At 47.1% G+C, this 21,987-nt stretch overlaps 1 protein-coding gene across 12 annotated transcripts in view; it reads left to right on the top strand.

Moving 5' to 3' along the window:
- Positions 1-21,987, top strand: part of SHANK3 (SH3 and multiple ankyrin repeat domains 3) — a 376,011-nt gene that overhangs the window by 335,897 nt on the left and 18,127 nt on the right. For 2 of the 12 annotated variants that reach the window (XR_010887770.1, XR_010887771.1), the window contains exons 20-22: positions 2,530-4,855; positions 8,367-8,718; positions 9,991-10,043. Coding sequence is in view for 9 of the 12 variants with exons in the window: in XM_067317629.1 (XP_067173730.1) it covers positions 2,530-4,855; positions 16,465-16,534 (2,396 nt within the window). In the remaining 3 variants the exon portion in view is untranslated. Of the gene's footprint in view, positions 1-2,529; positions 4,856-8,366; positions 9,569-9,990; positions 10,044-11,419; positions 11,483-14,392; positions 14,428-16,464; positions 16,545-21,987 lie in introns of those variants that run through there. The other 10 variants (XM_067317628.1, XM_067317627.1, XR_010887772.1 and 7 more) reach the window with 9 other exon arrangements.

Raw genomic sequence — 21,987 nt, 5'->3', positions numbered from 1 at the left:
CAATTTGTTGATGTCTTCCTTGTATTGGGGGGGCAAAAACTGGATGCAGTGTTGTAGGTGTGGTCTCATGAGGGGTTAGTGAGGGGGACAATCTCTTCCTTCTCCCTGCTGTCTTTGGTCCTGTTCATATAGCCCTGGGTGCTCTTGGTCTCATTTGCTGTCATGGCACATAGCTGGCTCATGTTCAGCTTGCTGTCTACCAAGAGCCCCAAGTTCTTTTCCACAGAGTTGCTGCCCAGCCAGTCAGTCCCCAGCCTGTCTTGTTGCAAGGTGCTCTTCCTTCCCAGGTGTAGGACTTTGCATTTGTCCTTGTTGAAATTCATGAGGTTCCTGCAGGCCTGTTTCTCTAGCCTGTCTAGGTCCTCCTGGCCTGTCTAGCTAGTCATTGAACTCAATAGTCCTTCAGGTATCATTTTCTGAAGTGTTCAGAGCAGCACTTCACCACCTCATTTTAAAAAAAAAATGCAGGAGAAATGCTTACAGTACAGAGAAATGACAAGTGGGAAGCAGAGAGTAAAATGAAAAAGTGGAAAAACAGCTATTTAAAATACAACAAAACTAATACCAATGAAATGAATACACTTAGATTATCTTACTGTCCCCTTCACCCTTCCTCACTTGAAAAACTTTGTTTTTAACGTACTAAAAGATATCCACAGCAGGGACTGTGAGCTTGAACTTGTGTTTGCTAAAGGTGCAATTCAGCCAGAGCTGTTCATAGTCAACAGCCAAGAATTTGCATCATCAGCAGCCAGTGGCTGTTCATAAGGCTCTCTGTTGGCCCAGCAGCCACTTTGCAAGTCTGCTCTTTGCAGATCAGGAAATTTAGGAAAGACATAGATGAACCAGCTCTCCCATTTTATATCCTGAAATATCTCTGCACTTGAGGCATAGCAGTGTCTGTCTGCAAGATGGGCAGCACATCGCAAAGACAATCTTTAATGGTGCTAGACCAGGTACTGTAACAGTCCGGTCATGATAACAAACACAGAGCTTAGCGCTGTGTAAGTTACCCTGTTTCAACACCTGACCATTCCCAAATGAGAAGTAGAACGAAGCATAAAGGCATGACTTTCTTTTTGGATCCTCATGCTGTTAAGTACATGAGAATGTCTATACTGAATCAAACTATGGCTCTATCTAGCACAAGATCCTGTCTTAAGCATTGCCCATAAGCAGATGCCCAGGGAAGAGTGAAAACAGGGCAAGGATATGATATTTCTTCTGAATGCCTACGCAGGCAGCTACTATTTTCAGCACAGTGGTTTCTATGCACGTAGTAGCCCACAAAAAAATTGTCCTCCATGGCTTTGTCCAGTCTCTTTAAACTGGTTTCATGCTTCCAGCTCATTATGCTGCCTGGTATTAAAAATCCCTATAAAGTGTGCAGTAAAAATAGCATGGCTTTGAAGAAGAAAAATGTGATGAGATGTAAAATTCAATGCTCATTGGCAAAAATATTCCCTTTTCCTCCCAGCAGACTCTATATGCACAGGCATTTGGTGAAATTGCTAATGTAATGCAGTACACAGTTGCCAAAGCACTTTGAATGCTTGTGGGCATTAAAGAAAAAGCATTAGAGATAAAAAAAGGTGGTCATTGCACTGCTGTGCCAAGATGTGGCTTTAAGCTGTCTTGAGCAGTCTCTCTAAAGACCAGCTTTAAACCTTGAAAACAGCTGAACTGTGATTAAAAAGAACTAGGTATGTCAAATAAGTGATTAGAATAGCAAGGCAGGACTACATAAAGAAGGGCAGGCTCTTAGAGAAGGCTAGAGCGAGCAAAACTGGTTAACTTGCATCCTCTGTCCTCTCTGTCACTGTACTTGCTGTATTAATGTATTTTCCTTTATACTGCTTTACATAGTAAGATTCTGATATTCTTTCACTGAGTATTACTGGTATCTGAGAAAGCTCTCACTGTGTACCCAGGTGGTAAGTTAGTAGTAAGAATGGCAGAATTTGGCTTTCTTGGGTACTTCAAATTCTTACAATACATAACTTAAATTTCTACTAGACCCTGCTTCTGAATTCAGTCTAGCACATTTAAACATATGTAACCCCTCACAGGGAAGAAGGGGGGAGCGTAACATGAGAACGGTTAGCTGGAGAGTGTGAGAATCTGCACATGAAAGATGGCAGTGCTTGCTGTGAGTTACACAACCTGGTTGCACTCAACTGTCTCACACATTGGCAGTTGGGTGTCAGGAGGTTTGATAGAGCAAGTGTTCGACTGTGTCACTGCATTGGTCTGGGGAGTGTTAGGCAGGACTGTCTGATGGATTTAAAACAATATAAGACATTGTAAGAATCTGTGACTGCCCTTCTGTGCCAAGTGTCTAAATACGTGAACAAAGGGCCGGACTACAATTGCTCACACCAAAGAAAGAAAAGATGAACTGGAAAGTCACTTCAGAAAGAAAGTGGAATCGGGAGAAGAAAGGGATGTCTTGTATGCAATTTGTGGTACTGCCACTCTGGATGCTGTGGAGAAATCCTCTCTGATTTCACTGTTCTTCTGGTTTTCTAGGTGAAGACGAGAAACTTGCTGCTTCTTTGCTAGATGGGAAGTTTCCCCGGAGCACATCGATGCAAGACACTGTTAGGGAAGGACACGGGATTCCACCACCACCTCAAACAGCCCCACCCCCACCTCCTTCTCCATATTACTTTGACACAGCCCCCCCTCCGTCCTTCTCTCCACCTCCACCTCCAGGAAGAGCTTATGATACCATAAGATCAAGCTTTAAGCCAAGCCTGGAGGCCAAACTTCATGGACTCCCACAGGTCATTAGCGCAGCTGAGATGTATGATCAGGCGAGGACTTCCATGCCTTATCCTGAAAGGCAGAAGAGGGCCCGATCCATGATAATCCTACAGGATTCCTCTCATCTTCCCGTGGAGCCAACAGAGATCCCCCGGCCTGGCCCATCTGCAACCCCTCCAGAGAAGCTGAAAAGGAAAGGGAGAGTGATTGACAACCCTTATGCCAACATGGGTCAGTTCAATGTCAGCCTGTTTGCTCCCACCAAGCCACAGAGAAAGAAGAGCCCTCTTGTGAAGCAGCTGCAAGTAGAGGATGCACAGGAAAGAGCAGCACTGTCTATCACTGGAGGCTTTACACGGGAGCCATCTCCCACCCGCAGGAGCCATCGCCTGAGTGGAGTGGAGTATCAACACCACACTGGCATTGCTCAGGTTGAAGCCACAAGCATCCCCTTCGCCACTGCCATTGCTGGAGTCATGAAGGACAGAGATCGTCGTCTGGATGAGAGGCGGAAATCCACTGTCTTCCTCTCGGTTGGGGCCGTTGAAGGAGGCGCCCCCAGCAGCGACATGCCATCCTTGCAGCAGTCCAGGTCTATTGATGAGCGGTTGTTAGGAAGCCGAGATGTACTACTGCCTTCACCTGTCTCAGCTTTAAAGCCATTAATTAGCAGCTCATCATCAACGTTCATCCACCCCCTAACAGGAAAGCCCCTGGATCCGAACTCACCATTGGCGCTTGCGCTGGCCGCAAGGGAACGGGCCCTCTCAAGTCAAGTCCCATCCCGGTCGACCACCCCGATTCACAGCCCAGACTCAGAAAGAGCAGCACCTCTGTTTGTGGACATCCAAACCAAAGAACCAGAAAGGGGGGAGTTGGAGAGTTTAGTGTCACCTGCGTATTCACCTGGAGGCAAAGGGGCAATTGGAACAGAGTCTGGGACTTTGGCCCCTGCAAAGAGCCAGTGGGGGACTCCATCCACACTGAGAAAAGAAACTGAAGCAAGAGCAGAAACACCTGGAAAAGAGGAGAAAAAACAAGAAGACAAGAAGTCCATGATCATTAGTATAGTGGATACATCACAGCAGAAGACCGCTGGCCTCATCATGGTTCATGCCACAAGTAATGGCCAAGACGAGATAGGACTTGAGGTGACAGAGGAGAAACCAGCTGTCCCTGAAACACGCACGGAGCCAGCAGAGTCCCCCAAAGCAGAGACTCAGCCCAGTCCTGTGGGAAAGCCTCCAGTCAGTCCAGCCTCTGACAAGACGTTGGGACAAGGGAGTTCGGAGGAAGAAGTGGAGCCCTACACAGTTACCCTCCCACCAGCTCAGTTGTCTTCAAGTGATGAAGAGACTAGGGAGGAGCTGGCCAAGATAGGGCTGGTGCCTCCACCAGATGAGTTTGCAAATGGGGTACTAGTCACCACCCCTGGCACACCAGTCAGCCACCTGGCTACGCCTAGCACGCCATCCATACCAGCGGCAGCAGTAGCACCTTCTACCACTGGCGGAACACCCTCAGGGAAGCCCTCTGATGCCCCCGTAGCCCCAGAGTCTGCTGCAGACTCGGGAGTGGAAGAGGTGGACACCAGAAGTTCAAGTGACCATCACTTGGAGACCACAAGCACCATCTCTACAGTCTCCAGCATGTCTACGTTGTCCTCAGAAAGCGGGGAGCCTACTGACACATACACTTCCTTTGCGGATGGACAAACTTTTATACTCGAGAAGCCACCAGTGCCTCCAAAGCCAAAACTCAAGTCCCAGCTCAGCAAGGGGCCAGTTACTTTCAGGGACCCACTTTTGAAGCAGTCTTCGGACAGCGAGCTCATCTCCCAGCAACATGCGGCCACTCTGGCATCAGCCAGCATTGGCCGGCCACGCTACCTCTTTCAGAGAAGGTCCAAGCTATGGGGGGACCCCATGGAGAGCAGGCCAATCCATGGGGCTGATGATGACAAGCCAACTGTGATCAGTGAGCTAAGTTCCCGACTACAGCAGCTGAATAAAGATACACGATCACTGGGGGAGGAACCGGCCGGGTCCACGTTAGATCCCGGGAAGAAGTCACCTGTGGTCGCAGCACGGTAAGATGCTGGTCGCTGGTCAGGGGAGGGGATTGTGCAGAGTTTAGGTACCCAAAAGGGCAGGGACGTGCATAAGCAAAAGTGGCCTGTAAATGTGCTGCATAATTCAGGGTGCATTTTGAGGGGTATTTCAGAGATGTCAGGACTTCTGAGCTGCACAGGTCAGAGAAAATGCTGAGACATACTTTCTGGAAGTTGGCATTGTTTGGTCATGGCTCCTCTCTAATATGCACCACAAACAGAGCCTTTTCACTGTTGCTTTTTCCCTTTAAATTGCCTTCCTGTTGTTTCATGTTCCTTCTCTGTCTTGATTCTATTGTTAAATTGCTGTATTTAGTTGTGGGTTTCACTTCTAAATGTTTTCTCCTGAACAATTAATAACAATGTATGTTTTTCTAGTGCTTTTCATTTCAAAGGATCTCCAAATGTTGTCAGACTATGTATTTGGAACTCTGCTCAGTCACAGCTGAAAGAGAGCCATCACTAGGGTGGAATGTGATAGTCTTTAAAAAGGCCACAGCAACACTACACATGACCTTTATTAGCTGAGATACAAATCAATTCAATTTCTGGGATGAATCAGTTCTGACTGAACTGCAAAGAGGTTTTTTGGCAGCATGTAATTAGGAGAAATTACATGCAGCCCTTAACAGTGACATGCAGTCAGGCCTCAGATTTGCTCCCCTTTTGGCACTCACATCAACTGTATTCTTCTTAGCACCAGCACTGAATTACACACACATCCCCGTGCAGCACCTCCTCTCACCAGTGGGCCTTTGAGTCCACTCTTGCCTCAGAGGTGTCTACTGGCTGCCCCATCATGCCAGATCCTCTCACCGCTTTAGTTCTCTTCTCCAAATGCAGACCTGCTCAGAGCCTGGTCAGCCTATGAGATCTGAAAAGATCACAGTCCAGAAGATTATGATATGAATCCCCAGGATATGCAGAAGGCTCTTTCTCTTACAAAATTGTGCTAGGATTCCTTCATCCCTCAAAACATGTAGGGGACACCAGTTTCCTTCCCCCACGCTGTAGCTGTGACCTTCATGCTCTCTGAGCACCATAATCCTCTCCGTGGCCCTCTTGGCCTCGGCGGGATCCAGCATGGCCCCAGCCACCTGCCAGGTTCTCTCCGCATGTCTGCAGGTGCCAATCCCATTGGAGTGCCTGCACACATAATTTTATTCCGACCTGTTGCTTTCTTGGAGACAGTGGCCCCTTTCGCCCTTGGTTTCACCCCTATTTGCCCACAGATCTAACTGTAAAACAAAACAAAACAAAACCACCTCTAAATTAGAGACTGAGATTTGAGAGCGAACACTTGCAATGTTTGATATGAACTTTGATATGAAAAGTTGCACAGGAAGCAACTCCAAAACTCCAGGCTCACGCTGCTGTTTCAGGAGGTAGCCACGCAAACACTTTCGAGGGTAGCGAAGCCACGGTAAGCTGATCTGACTGGCAGCTTCCTGATCATAGCAGGCATTACAATTTACAGGCCATCCACGATGATGTGGACCATTGGTGGGGGTCAGCAAGGCGCCAGTTCAGCAGGGTGCTCTGAGGTAAAAGGAACCCTTCTCCTGGAGAAGGTTTTTCTAACCAGATGATCGCAACAACGGGTTACAATTCCGTGTGGTGCTAACACAGCTGATGGTGTTTCAAACTGTAGCATGGGGGAGCAAACGTCTCAAACCGACATACCCCTAGGGGTGTTCCTGTGGCTACATCCTTAACTTGTCTCTTGTCCCCCTACTAATGCCTATGTTGGCAGAGCCAGCCTAGCTGAACCGATGAGCCACCTTCAGTGGGTACCAAACTTGTAGTTATTACCACTGTGGGGAATAAAGTCTCTGGATCTCACCCTACTGCACATTTTTATCTCTCTGCTGTATTCAGCCCCTAAATGCACATTATGACCTTCCACTAGAGACCGGTGTCTCACACATGGTCCCTCCTCCCTGCACTGCTCAGTTGGCAACCATTGGGTCCTATGCTGAGTGCAGTTAGTTAAATTGCATTTTGGGACCCTTCTGAAATCAGGCATGCTATGCCTCGTATTTCTAAAAAGTGCTGACTGCACATATCTTCTGTGAAGCTAAACTCGAATGTTCTCAGCTTTTAATAGAGGCCAGGCATGGCATGTTAAACAGCTTACTTGTACAAGGCACTGGCCCTTTGCAGAGACCTCTTTTGGGGCCCAGCTGGCTCTCCCTCACCTGGTGTTGGTAGAGGGGCTACTGGGTCATATGTCTTCCACCCCATTTGGTCTCCTAGAGATACCAGTGAAAAGCATCTGTGACTCCCCCTGCCTCTCACATGATGTCAGAACTCAGTAACCCCTTTATATATCTTTTGTTTCTGAGAAACACCCTCTCCTTCCTGCCAGAGACCCCTAGCCTCCTGTGTCCGCTGGTCCTCTGTTCCCCATGCAGCCTCCCAGCATATATGTGCAAGTATGCCCCACAGTTTCCAGGGGACACCAGTTCTCCATCCTCTTTCTCTCTTTAACCCTTCCTGTCCTTCACACCTCGAGGACTACCACCGCCTCCCTTTGATTCCCATGTTCCCACTAAGCAATATGTTTCCCAGGTCCCCATCTGTCTCAGAGGCAGCAGACCCTCCACCTAAACTCCTGCCCTGCGACGTACAACTGCAGCGTTGTGCTCTTCTGTGTACAGACCCTGTCCTCCTTACCAGCACCCTGCTGCCTAGCACTGTTGCGGGGAAATGCAGTTCATCCTCCCCTCCTTTATTCCCCCTGCCCCTGGGTGTTTGGCATTTCTGAGTCCTGTAAAGTTAAATGTTTCGCATTTCTTTTTCTGAAAGTCATGGCCTTTCATCTCTGAAATTTTTATACTCTTGGTTGTGTCAAAGACTAGAAGTATTTCCCAGGAAGTTAGCTGTAAATAGAGTATTTAATGATGTCAGTCACTCTCTTTCATTGTGAAAATTCCTCTCTTTTATGAAATTACTGTAAATTCAGAAAATAATGTAAAGAGCAGTTAGATAAGCTTAGATGACCCATTTCAGGACACATTTTCCAATTCTGGGGCTGTCCTAAGAGTAGCACTGTTACCAAAAGGTCCTACCACAGACACCCCAAAATACAGCAGTGCTGCTAAGGAGGGAGTGAGGTTTGACCATGCTGGACTAACTGCTGCTGCCAGAAGGGATGGCCCTTGAGCATGTCTTCTGGGGCTGAAGGATGGTGCATTCCTCTGGTCAGGCAGCATGAAATCCCGGGCGATGCTGCAGCCACAGCCTGTGTTGCAGCCCCTCGGTGAGGCGTTTGGAGAACTAAAGGGCTGTGTCCTTACTTGTGCTGCAACTCTTCCTGCCATTCTTATGTTTAACACTGCTCCAGAACAGGTCATGAGCCAAAGCTGAAGCTCTTCTCTAAAGCCAGAACATTTCCTGGAGTTCCACAGGACTTTTAGGGACAGTGAGGTGCTGCTTACAGAAACCATCCACAAGTAATTGCTGCTGTCGCTATTACTGTCATTCACAGGAGCTGCATCAGCTACAAGAACTGCTGAGAACAGGTCAACAGCTTGCATAAAGTTTCAGGTTTCCTTACTGAAATTTGTTCCTAAGCACATTAAATTCTGAATTTACAGTACTTACATCTAAGAGCAGGTAACTTCTGTTTGTAAGTGTTGTCTGTAGCACAGGCCCTGGTGCATTTCTCTTCCAGAGGTCTGTAAGGTTCCTGGCTGGGGACCTCCAGGAACAGAAGACAGAAACTGCTTTCTCCAAAATAACTCTGACTATATCTCCTTCCAAGACAGTCTTCCACAGGAGGATGTTTGACAAGAGTGACTGAAAAAGAGGTCAAGAAATACTGAGAATGAGAACATAAGGTCAGAGTTAAGGCAATCAATAGAGAGACTATTTATTCCATCCTCCCTGTTCCTCAAGCCCTGTGGGAATGGCCAGGGCTGAGCTTGGTGAGGGAAGCTGTGCTGGGCCGATGCACTGCATGAGTGTTTTCAGAGGAAGGTTTTGCTACTGAAGCAGTAGTGTGCCTACTTGCTCTGATTCAGCACACTGCCTTCTGCACAGTGCTCGCAGGGACGCCATCGTTTGGCAGAGACAATGACAGCAGAGCGGTGTGACAACTTCCAGTCATACGGTCTCATGGGAATATATGATGACCTTTGAATCAGGGGGACACAAACTTTGCTCAGCTGGGAGCTACTCTGACAATTATTTTAACTTAGCATGTCTGTTATGATATGAAGTCAGCAGCAGCTATCTTTGTATTTAATATGAATGTGATCTGTGAAGACTGTGTGTCCCAACATGCAATATTCTTTGTTAACATGAGCAGCAGGAAGATGACCAGATGTCATGGTATTTCCTGTGATATGAACTACTGAGCTACCCTGGGACAGAGCTAATGCAACAATATGTGCCCCACAGTTGTACCACTGGTGTTATAACCCTTCACTGTTCAGAAGCAGTTCAAGGAACTTGCAGCTCAGAGCTACTGCTGAACACTGAAATGTATTCATTTTGTGACATCCATTATCACAATAAAACTCTGAAGTTAACTAATGGGAGGTGCACATTTCTGATCGGTGATCCTAGTGAGTCATAGCTAGCTATGAAAATGCCAGCTGAAAAACTGCATCTTAGTACCAAAGGCTGAAATCATGCACTTCAGGGTGATTCACATGTTAAATGTGCAGCATTAAAGCATATGTTAAGATGGCATTCTTGTTTAATGTCGTTGTGTCATGTGACTGGCATGGCCATCCAGCCTCATCAGGGTTGTGTCATTTCTCATTGTGCATAGTCAAACTCAGACCTAAGCCTCCCACCTCTGCTGATCAGCTTGGATATGATGCTGCTCAGCCAGACCTTAAAGCTAAATGTGAGCAGATGTTGACTCGAGCCAGAAGCATTTGAAGTGTCAACACATTTCCAATTTTGGGATCCAGCTAATTCAGCCAAGACTGTGGGTTAGAGGGTGTTTTGTAAAGGGTTTTTGTTTGTTTGTTTGTTTGTTTGTTTATCTTAAAGCAAAAAACGAACATGCCAAATGTATCATGTGAAGCAGAATTTTAGATGCAAAACTGAGTTTTTCAGGTGCTGTTCTGGAAACCCACAACTGCTTTGTATTTCTACAGATCTGAAAGAGAGAGAGAAGAAAAATAAGCCCTTTAGGCATTTAGCTCCTAGGGTAAAGCTACCTCTTTCTATATAAACTCATCAATTAATTCTGTTTCAGTTAAATGGTGTAACATTTCTGGTGCAAGCTTTCAGCCACTGCAGATACAACCCCCTGTTTCCTTGTAGGCTTTTTGTCTCTTCATGGTGTCTAAACTCACGCATGAAACAGATCTGAATTTTCTTTCCGCAGTCAAGGGAATTGTCCATGGAGAGCTGATGAAAAGCTGAAGATTGGTATTTATCAAGCCAGCTGAGTTCTGTGCTTCTCAGCACCTTTCCTAAAGGGAGTCAGTGGCATACAGGAAGTTATTTGCACTGTATTCATGTTTTGAGAGATGGCAGCCTTTCAGCTGAGGAACAGAATCCCGGGCAAGTGTACAGGCAGCAATGCCAGGCATAGGTGTGTTGGTAGACTGAACTCCTCCCCTCTGACACCACAGGGAGATGGTCTCACCGGACTAAGAACAGTGTCTTTTGATGAGGTAAAACAGGGAATATCTGTATTCCTTTCTAAAACAGTCTCACTGTTAATGATCACAAAGCCTGTGATTTCCTAGAGAGATTGAGTCCCCGGATCATGCTCACAGCAGTATGCTGTTCTGTGAGCACATGAGCAGCAAAGAATACCCCACCTTTCCTGATACATCAGGCTGGAACCTGCAACCATTGAAGAATAAGACAAAACTGCAGTCGAGTAATGGAAGCAGGGTGAGCCCTAATTCTCTTTTCCTGCAGCAGTTGTACTTAAAGATGCTTAAGGCATCTTTATAAACAGCTATGAAAATGCATCCTTCACTTCGTGGAATCCCCTTCTACACGCAGTGTGAAGAAGCTTCTGTTCATGCAGACATGCTGCAGTGTGACCACCAGCAGTGCTAAGAGCGCTCCCAGGTGATGGGAGAGGTTGCCATGTCATTTTTCCCGCATTCGCTACAGGATGTCAGAGAAGCTGAGAACGTGGCGTTCCTGAGCTCGGTCTGCCTCTGTGGCTTTTCCATTTAGACATGGCACCGCAGACGGTAATAGAAGGGGAAAGAACAAACCATTTTAGAGACAAGCTGATGGAGGCTGAGTATTTGGAAAACATGGTGGGAGTTTCTAGGGGATGCTGGGAAGATTAATAATTCAGACAGCACCGACTGCATGGAAACTAGTGCTTTGATTCAGAGGCGACACACAAAAATCTGAAACCAGTTCAATGCTTCCTGCCACTGGTGGATGGGTAGGCTTTGTTTTTGATGTTGATGTGCGCTGCCTACAAGGAGACAGGGGCATTGTGGGTGACAAGTCTCAGCATGTGTCCATATCACAGCAAGCACAGCTGGCTTCACCTCATCTGATCACTAACATGTACTAATCACGGCTCATGCACCCATTATTCCACAGAGTGAGTAGAAGAGCAAACCTTGACTTCAGCTCATACTTCCCTGCCAGACTGTGATTTAGGAAGAACAGCGCAGGTGTTGCCTAGACATTGGTAAGAAGAACTCTGTGTCCCACCAAGATTATGTCATTGCTGAAATGGCCCAAAAGAGCGAAGAATTAAAGCCTGAAAGTTTCACTTCATTGCTGATTATAGCCCTGGGAAAATCCCATGTTGCAATTATTTTATCACCCAAGCACAGGAGAACAGTTGTGGGGGGAGTATTCCTTTCAGGGCTGTAACAGACAAAAAGTGGAGGTCACAGAGAAGGGACTTTTCCTTTCTTATGCAGAAATCCAATGAGACGATTGCAAATTGTAATTATTTTGTCAATGAACAGCAAGCAAAGCAACCATATCGAAAGATCCCTGTATGCTAGCTTAGAGCAATTTTGCTGTAAGTCTGTCATGTTTATTCAAACTCTCAAGTGAAGGCTTACTAAGAGATTGGCTTGAAGATGCCCAGAGGCAACACACGGAGACTGGAAGTTCCTCTTCCCATCTGGAGCGTATGGGAATTTTGAAAGAGCATGAAGTGGGTTGTTGCAGAATTGCAACATCAAAGCAGTCAATAGATATTAGCCCTAAATTTCCTTTTCCCAAAAAGAGGAGATCAGAGGAGGGCAAAGGAAGCATACTGCAACAAGAGTTTAATGTTTACTTAAGGCATAGGCAGATTTTAAGTCCGTAATGCTCTGGCCTTGCCATTGTTGTAAATGTTCTTTATTGACACCCAGGTTTTTGCTCCTGATTCTCCCTATTCCAAAAAGCAGCACAGGCAGGCAAGAAGCACATATGTCTTAATGACTTGTGCTCCGTTTATATCACCATCTGCAAAATTGCTCACGGAGAAAAGCGGCTACAGGCCCAGTCCCTCTTGTATTGAAAAGCGTGAGAGGGACACCATTCAAAGTGAGTTTAGAAGTCCTCTTGCTCTTCTACATCACTCATCAAGCCTAGCAGATTTGTTACCATGACACAGCTGGGACGGCGCCTTCCCTAGAGAGCCACTGGCATTCCCCAGGGGATAACCATGCTCCTTTCTAAGCCAGGCCATACCTCTGTGGGGGTGGCTGTGTGTGTTCACTTGGAGTTGCTCAGTGTTAAGCTAGGTCCTCTATCTGAAACAGTGCAGTCTTCCCCTGATCCTGGTATTTGTGTTCCGTACCAGTTACTAGCCAGTACTTTCCACCTGCAGTCCCTTGTTTGGCCAAACGAATGAATGAAAAAAAGTGAAAACTGAAAGAGTGTAACTGACTGATTATATTGCTTCTTGCTTTTCTTTCGGAGTCTGGTGCAGGCAAGAGGTGGCAGTGCTCTTGTACACTGCTCCTGTGAATTTGTTTTCATTCTTATTGCAACCTCCTTGCCTGCAAAAAAAACCCCCAAAAAAACAAAAAACAAAACTCTAAATGAAACCAGTGATGATCCTTTAGGTTTGTAGCCACAATACCAACTGAAACACTGATGAAAGCCTCTGATACAGAGCGAGGAATTTCAGGGACTAGGAAGGGCCCTGGAATTGCAGTTCAGGAAGATGAAGAGTTTCTGTTTGGAAGAGGTGGGCAGTGTCATCTGAAATGAGGCCTCTCCATCCCTCTGATAGCCACTGGTGAGGGATTTTGCAATGCACAAGAGAAAAGGTTAGAAAGTTCAGCATAGCAGTTTAGCACCCGGGCAGGGGGTGCAAGGTCTTTCTTTCCCCTACCAATAAGATGCTATGATGTGGTGCATCTACTTACTGGATATCAAATGTTGGGCTTTTTCCTCCAAAGCATTTCCTGAATGCTTTCAGCCCAGGGGAAGTGCTTTGGCATAGTATGGACTCTAAGCAAAGGATTAAAGTAAACTTCCATACCAGAGAAACTGTGATTATCCCCTTTGGGAAATATTAACTCACTTGCAAGCCCCTAATAATATTGCATTGACCTTTAGCTGTAGCTGTTAGTCTCACAATCATAAAAACAAAACACTTAACACAGATATTTGGTAAAGTCAGAAAAGATGTTGAACTGTATTTGCCACTCTCATTCTCTTGTTCTTGCTGTGGAGCATTTTTTCTCATGCATATGTTCTTTCCCTCCTCTCCTTTTCCCCTCTCTTCTGCTCTTCCCCAAATTTCTATTATATCCCTTTCCTTCTTTCTCTTTCCCCTCCTCCCTTCTTCTTTTCTTAGCTATTATAAATACCACTGTTGAATTGTTCAGGCTTTGGCTGTTGAACTCATGCAGTTATGAATGTCCCATTTCCTGTAGTAAGCACATGAATGTAAACTCAGTGACTGTGGAACTGACCTGAACTTAACTGGCTCCCAAAAGCCCCTTGGTGGCAATTTCCTGGGTCCCTTTACTGTCTCCCAAGAATCACAGCTACCTTAGAGCTGTCTGAATTTCAGTCACGCCACTCCCAGATGTCAAAGACTTTCTGTGCTGCACTGTGCTTGGCCCTGAAGGGTTTAATCTGTTCCACCAGCCGAGGCAAAGGAGAGCAAACGCACGCCGCTGCGCAGTGCACGTCGCTGCATGGGCGCAGGACTGTTGGGAGCCCCTCCAGGTTCTGCAGCGCTGATCAGATACAGGTTCAGTAAGGACCTGCTGTAGTACACAGCCGGGCAGGGGTTGCTGCAGTACGACTCCTCGTATGCAGTTTCCTGCGTGCCCTTGGAATACTGCGCGAGCCCTCTGGCTGGTTTTGGGTCGGCCTTTCTCCTCAGCCTCCTCCATCCAGCTGTGGCCCCAGCAGGGGACGGACGGTGTTATGAGGAGCCAGCCCTTTGGCCCTGTGCTGATTTCTGGGAGTTGCAGTGGTTCCAGAATGGTTTGTGATAAAGTCTGTTCATTCTCCGTGTTGTTATTACACCCTGGACTGATGCTAACATTCTCTCTCATTGCCTCTCTTCTTGCTCTCACATCTGCATGTCCGCGCTGCTCTGTCTAGAACCGCCTCAGGCCTCAGGAGGGTGGGCGAGTTGTGTAAGTGAGCATGTTCTCATCTCATAGCAAACTCACGTCGTCTCCCCTGTGCTGCTCCGTGTGCCACGTGCCAGTCACGCTCCCCGGTCTCCTGCAGCCCTGGGCTGGGTGAGGCGAGGGAGCGGAGCTTGCTGTGGCCTGTGAATGTCAACCCCGCCTGTCCTCTTGTGCCCCGGTAGCATGTCCGTGTCCCTGTGTTGTGGTGGTTTGTGCTGCTGCCTTGTAGGCGAGAACTGAGGAAATTCCCTCTGGCTTTGATGTGATTCATAACGTGGCCTGAAGGAGACCATGTGCCCCAGTCACTGCTGCCCAGGGGACATCCAGCAAGGCATGCGCAGGGCCAGGACCACCTTTAGTTTAACTCTCATGACCATGTAAGTAGGTCCTCTGGCAAAAGCGGGGCTGAGTTAGCTACCTCCCACCCAGGAGACAACATTTCTTTTCCTAGCTCCCCCAGCAGCTGCCCACCATGCAATTGCTTGGAGGTGCACAAAGCTCCACAGTCCCTTTGGGTTCATGTCTTCTCAGTCATGGGATGTCAATAGGTCATCTCCTGGGGTATAAGTGTTATGAGACAGAGAAAGCAGCATTTTATGTTCTTTCTACATCTGAAATCATATAACAGTCTGTGACTTGGGTTCACATGACCAGCCGTGAAGGGTATGTCTGGAAGAGACCCGCAGGACAGTGCTGTCTTCTGTGAGGCACCCTTAGCGCTGCAGGAGCTCCAGCCTGGTGACTGACTCCAGGTGGCTTATTGTGCCTCCAGAGAAGACTCAGACTGTCTGACGCATACTTCAGCTTGGATAACTGTTTACCTGAGACAGCTGCCGGGACAGTTCAGAAAACCACCCCCTCCTTTCACCTGACTCCCCCCCACACACACACACCAAACTGGTTAACGACCACCGCTAGAGAAACCCTTGCTTGCACACCTCCTTGGCCCGTATCCCCAGCGAGTCTCGGCTGCTATGAGCGCTGCTGGAATTCCTTGGCAAACCAGCGGCTGCGTACATTCAGCAGACAGGACTAGGCAGTGGGACCCTGAGACAGGCTTTAAACGATGTTAAACCTGAATGGCAGGAATCCCCTCTCCCTCCCTTCTCCCCCAGAAGGTGATCCGCAGGCTTGAGAAGGCACTGGCAGGTTTGAACCTGCGGCATGTGCTCCTAATCCAGGGTGCCCACCACATGAATTTCCCCAGTGTGCATGGCTAGCTGTGTGGTCTTGGTTGTGCTGCTTCTGTGTTTGTCTGTCTGTCCAACTTGTTTTTTTTAGCCGTAGTGTGTGTGAAACTAGCTACCTACATGTATGTTGCTTCCATGTGTGAAAGCAAATCCAGAGCATACAGAGAGCTCTGGGCAGTCTCATGTTTAATTTTACTTGTCATTTTCTACCAATTGCTGAATTTCCGAGTCTGCATCCCTATTCCGGTGACCAGCTGGACAGGGCCAACCCCCAGGGAGAACAGAATGGCAGCACTCTAGGAAACGCCTCTTGCCAGATGCCGCACAGTGCTACTGGGCTATTTGGTTTCTCCTGTATAGCTTTCCAGACAGCCACATGGATGCCTTCCACAAGGACCAGGTCTGCTCCATTCCCAGGCTGCAACACACAGCTGGTTTAAATGTGGGAAACTCGGAAACCATCAGGCTCACTTTAGTCCTTCTGGTAGACAAAGCCAAGTTGTAGAGCCCTTAGGTTTGCCTGGAGATGGAGCACTGTCCTGGCTAGAGCTAGGTGAAGAGCATTCATGCCTCAGGTTTGGCACAGCAGATCTTGTTTCATTTGCCTGTGGTCAGGGTTGGGAGGGTCCTTCTCATGTCATTGCATATTCCCATGTCTTCATGCATTCAGTCCTGTTGCTGATGTCGTACAGTGTCTGAGTATTTAGAGTGTTGGTACGCAGGGGAAATTTGCTTCCCGTATTAGTGCTACAAGCACTTAAGTTAATGCCTCAGCTTCGTGCTGCATAGAGCAGGGTAATGTGAATTCAGAGTCTGCTTAGACCTTTCTTCTGACCCCTCACTTTCCTAGGACACTGCCCAGCAGTCCTAGTGGCAGCACCAGCTCATCAGAAAGCGTCAACATGATCATCCGTGTTTGAAATGAATGGGAGCTGATTCCATCCTCATTCAGCTGAATAGAAATTTCAGACAATGGTCACTGTGCCTGCATCCATCCGTACAGGGGAATCAGCCAGTGCCTTCTCTCATCCCAGCACCATTTGACTGAACGTGATTGTCAGCTGATGTTGCCTCTCTGTGCACAGCCCTGTTTGTGTGAAAGCTTTGGACATTGTTTCATCCGAGCCCAGCATCCCTGCCTGACTGTGAACATAAGCTTCAGCGATCCTGTCTCAGCCCCATTGAGCTCTGAACAGCGTCAGTTCCCCACCGTCCTGTCTAGGGGACAGAAGCTGCAGACAGTGCTTTGGCTCAGCACCGTTAGGGCGAGCAGGAGCTTTGGCTGATGCTTTCCTCAGCGCTGCAGCCCCTGCATCAATGCTCTCGAGCTTCGTACCAGCTGCGTCTGTCCCACTCTCCCATCCACCTTACCGCACACCATTTCTGTACTGTCCGACACCAGCAAGGGACCCTTTGCCGGCAGCTCTGTGCAGCATGTGAACAGGGCCTGTGTAAAGGGGACCTGACCGCAAACAGGAAAGGTAGAAGGCAGCCCTTCCTTGTGCACAAAACGCTTAAGGGCAAGTAATTCCTGTTCATAGTGTGAAAAAGTTAGGTAGCGTCTGTGTCCAAAAGTGTCGGTGACCAAACTGGATCTTCAGTCCATACTTATTTTCACTTCGCATCTGCTTAGATGAGCACTTTTAGTATTATCTTAGTACAGATTTTTGCATTTAATTTCCTGGAAAGGAGAGGTGGTGTAAAACCAGGATATTTTTAGGGTGCATAAGTGAGGAGACTCAACTCTATAACCAACAGGCACCGATCAGTAAAGTTTCACGAGTGCTTGCTGCTGGCTGGAGGCCTGTGTTTAGCTCTGTGTACATAACTACCTGTCTTATGACCCTGTAAGTTAACCTTCTGTGTCATCAAAGTTAAAACATTCATAGGCCAACTTCCTTTCTCATTAGTCACATAATGGGTCTTTGACCTTAGTCATTTTCTCCGAACTTTAATTGTTTTACCCTATAACAAAATTCGACCCCTGAAATTTAAAATTTCAGACCTGCTTTTCTTCATACGTGACTTAGGTGAGGGTCTGTGGCGTACACAGCGCTATCAGTGCGCAAGGCACCTCGAAGTGGTGTCTGGCCCCACGCAGAGCCTGGAGCTGGCACTGACAATTTGCAGTATCTGGCAGAAAAAAGATTGTGTAACCCAGGCTTAGGTTTTATTTGTCAGCGAGATTTACAAAACAAGCTGAGTCTGAATGAAAGGACTTAAATAGCTCGGCTGTTGCTGGCATGAAGCAGGTAAAGCGGTTGCTCCTGTACCTCCCATTTTGAGCTGCATCCGTGTTCTGCACTGCCTTGGCGCCATGCGTGCACCTCCCTGTGTAGCGAGCCCCTTTGCCAGCACCCCCTTCCAAACGCTGCTGCTTAAACCGTTCGTTTCCAGCCGGCTGACGTGCCCGTGCGCTGCTCGGGGACCGAGCCCCGTGGTGCAGCTCTGGGGCTTTCAGCACGCCACAAGGTGTGCCTGGAGTGTCTCAGGGAACAAACATACGGCGCTTCCTGCTCATAACCAAACACTCACAGAGGGGTTTTACTCATTCCCTGTACAAATTCCCCCTCAGGCATACAATAAACATTGGCATTCCTAGCCCAAAGGACAGATGTCTCAGAAGGCTCTTAGCAGAGGGAAAGATGAGAACAGGAGCTGCTGTAATGTGCAATGAAAAGTGACTGAACTAAAACGAGGATTTTTTTTCCCGTGGTCAGATCGTCCTCTTACATCAGACCTGGAGCTGCTGTTAGCAGCTCTGATATAATCTTTGACTCATCCTATCCCTGCAGAAGTGGCACACGCTGAAAGGGAGCACTGGATCTGCTTTTTCTTTGTGCCTTACCAGCAGAACTAGTAACTAGGGGCTAGTTGCTGACCACAGGACAAACACATTGGACACGTGTGTGAAAAGAGCGGGGGAATATGTCAGCGTCTCGAGGGTTTAATTTGACCTGCGCAGTACTTAATGCTGGTGATGATGGGAGAAAGGAATGATCTGTCTTGGCTCTCAGAGCTCCTCTCTGGGAATTAGGAGGAGAAAAACAAATACAAACATCCCCTCCCCCAGCTGAGCCGAAGCCAGCAAGGAACGATAATAGGAAGACTCCCGAGTCCTTCTTTTCCAGTCACGTTTTAGACAAGAACCTCCCTTCTGAGCCACTAGGTGCTACAAGAGGCCCATTAAATTACAGATGTGCATCAAATGCCACAGCTGTGCCAGTGGCCTGTGTGCAGGGGCTGCTGGGCCCACGGATGCACTGATCAAAGTTAGACTCTTATGACTGTGACTGTAACCCAGGAACACAGGAAAAGATAGGACAGACTGTTCTGACGCCAAAGACAAGTCCTACTGAAATTTGTCGGACAGTGTGATGAACTAGGAGGAACAAGTAAAGGAAGGTCAGTTAGTTAGTCTTTTGGGGGTCGCATGAAAATGCATTAGCTAACAGCGAACAGCAGGAATAATTATTGTTCTGGCTGCAGAGGTTTGATCAGGCAGAAGAAGAGGGAAATGCTGGAAATTATGGAGAGTGAGAGAGAAAAAGAAAGTTTTGAAACACAAAGGAGACGTTGCGTTGAGAATCCATAAGAGGGAGTAGACCTCAAGGGTTTTCATGGCTGGCTGGCTTTTCACAAAATCCAGCCTCTGTATTTTACTGGGATAATGTCTCATAAACAGTTTGGGAGAACAACAACAACAACAACAACAAAACACAACAAAAATGGAATTTGCTGTCATCTGACCATGCGCGAGGCTGATACAGGAACTATCTGTAAAGAAAGGCGATGCATTTGTAAAAGGACCTGCCAGTGGACAATTCATCTCCACCATCATAAATCCATATTGCCCTTTGAGCAGAGCGTCCATTCAGGACTCAGTCTTAGGTTGCACTTCGCGCTGCCCCAAAGCCCAAAGTCTCAGTACAGTGACTTCATTCTCCTGTTATTCAGGCATCAATTGGGGTGGCCCACCATGTCCTCCCTCCTCCTTCCATTGCTTCTCAGCATCAGTTCAAGGAAAGATCGCAAGTTCTCGGCTCCTTTTCCATCAGTAGTACACCTGCAGTGGTGTCCTATTCCCATGTGAAACAATTTACATCATAGACTGAAGAAGAGAAAACCTTTTATTCATTATAAAATAGCAAATGAACAGTAGTAGAAGTAACTGCTTCATCAGTGATACCATCACATTGCTTACATTTTCTGCTTTGTGCTCCCTTAATGAGGTGATGGCCTAAAATAGTGACACTGGCAATAGCTTTCTGGAGTACATTTTCATACTCTTCTTAAAGTGATCAGCCAGTGATTAGAATCCATCCTTACCACAGCAAGGCCAACAAATCATTTGTTTACACCTAGTGCAGCTTCCTCCAGATCAGTCTTAGATTATCTTCCAGTGATAAGAGCTTCAAGCTCCCACGCTTTCTCTTTTACTAATGCTTACTCCCCAGAAATACACCCAGACGTGACTGCTGTGCTTTGAAGACACCCAGAGTTGTAAGGGACAGGTCTTCCCCTGTTGCTTCATTCAGGGCTGCTTCATCTTCAAACCTTACACACGTGCCTTAGTTTCCATTCATGTTTGCTTGCCTTTGGCTTCCACTGATATATTCATTTTCTTTTCCCTGTTAGACTGAGTAGAGTGTTTCATACAAGGTGTTTTCTGTACACGATGGTATTTCCTGACCACAGGCAAGTCACTTCCTAATCTTTTTCCCTGACGTGCCACCCTGGTTGAGCTGGCTGTGCGGATGCAGCAGCGCAGACTCCGGGCTGGAAACACGCAGTCTAGTGCTGTTGTGGCGTGGCGGGTGTTACCCCGACCGCGGGCTAAATACACGCAAGCTGCTTCCAGCGCCCCAGCTTGAGTCTCTGCCTGGCACTGGCCGTGCTGTGTAGCCATAGCAGCTCAGTATGGCAGTAGTTTAGGAATTGCTGCCCCCTGCTATAACGTGTATGAAATCATAGGTTAAGTGACTTTCTGTATATGTTACTGCATCTTTTTGAAAGTGGTTGTATACAACCGCATACTGTAAACCTTTCCTCCCCTGCCAGCTCCTATGCTCATGTAGCACAGAGCTTCTGTCCACATCACTGCACTACTGCCCTGTAGTCATAAGTGTGATCTACAAGCTTTGCTGGTCCTACATTAGGGTGTATTAAACACTTTCATTGTTCAAATGAGGGTCTCTTTCTGATCATCCGAATAGCAGTGTAGAGCTCACCTGATTCAAACAGGTGATTGCTGCATGTTCACTGCATGCTGCTTAGGCTGTAAGAATCAGCTTTCTCATCTCTTCTTCATCCCCAGTCTCAAGGAAGATGCTGAATCTAGGCTAGTTCTAGGACTTCTTTCCATGTCCACTCTTGACATAAGCAGAATTAAATCGGATTCTGAGCAGACTGAGGAAATCCAGAAGAAATTTACTTCTTAAATTCAGAAATTTCTTAGATTTAAAAACTAGTGTTTCTCCTCTCCCTTCTCTGCAAGAAGAAAAACCTTGTACTGCACAGTTGTGTGACATCCACCCAACTGATGATAGATCCAGGAGACAGTGTCTCTAAACAGTGCCTCAATGCAGAGAAGTGCCAGTGGTATAAATGCCTTGATGCAGGGAGGTTTGTTCACTGTAGACTGTGGATTGTTTGTGTTTTGTTGTTTTATCAGTTGCTAGATACTATGATGAGACATGAGCTAAAAGCAGTATGCTTTGACTCTGGAAAGAAGCGTGGCTCAAGGGAATTATGTTTGTTCCGCACACGTAGCTCCTAAGGAAGGCCACTCTCTTGGGCAGTCAAGCTTGTGTTCTCATGCGAGCTGCACCGTATGTAAGGAGCAAAGCTAGGCACAGCAGTCCTTGTTCCAGACTGTAGTTCAAGAACTGGGCATCTGAGGCATAGGAGAGGAGTTCTTAATATGGAGGAATTCTTTCATAGTAAGAAATAAAAGATTTTGATATTGACATGTTTTACAGAGAAAAAATGGCAGAAATGAAGAGTAAGAGCAGTTGTCAGTTTTCATTGTGGAAAAGGGTTAATAGCAGAGACTCAGTTATTTTGTACTAGGGTCCCATTTCATTTAGTAGATTTATTAATTGTCTGAAAACCGCAGTGATTAATGGGATATCATGATTTGCGGAAGACATGAAGTTACTTGGGTCATTGAACTTACAGAGAACAGTGGCGAACTAGAGGGGAAACTAGCCAAGCTAGAGGAATAAACTGCACGACAACAAAGAAAGGTCAGTGTTAATAAATGTGAAGAGATGGACGGCAGAGGGCAAAAGCTAAAACCTGTAGGCCAAAAAGCATATTCCCCAACCATGAATTGTCGGCACCTGATGCTCACAAGGCCTTCCAGTGTTCT

This window comes from Apteryx mantelli, chromosome 1, assembly GCF_036417845.1.
Source record: "Apteryx mantelli isolate bAptMan1 chromosome 1, bAptMan1.hap1, whole genome shotgun sequence".
NCBI lineage: Eukaryota > Metazoa > Chordata > Aves > Apterygiformes > Apterygidae > Apteryx > Apteryx mantelli.
This window is presented reverse-complemented; position numbering and strand designations above follow the sequence as displayed.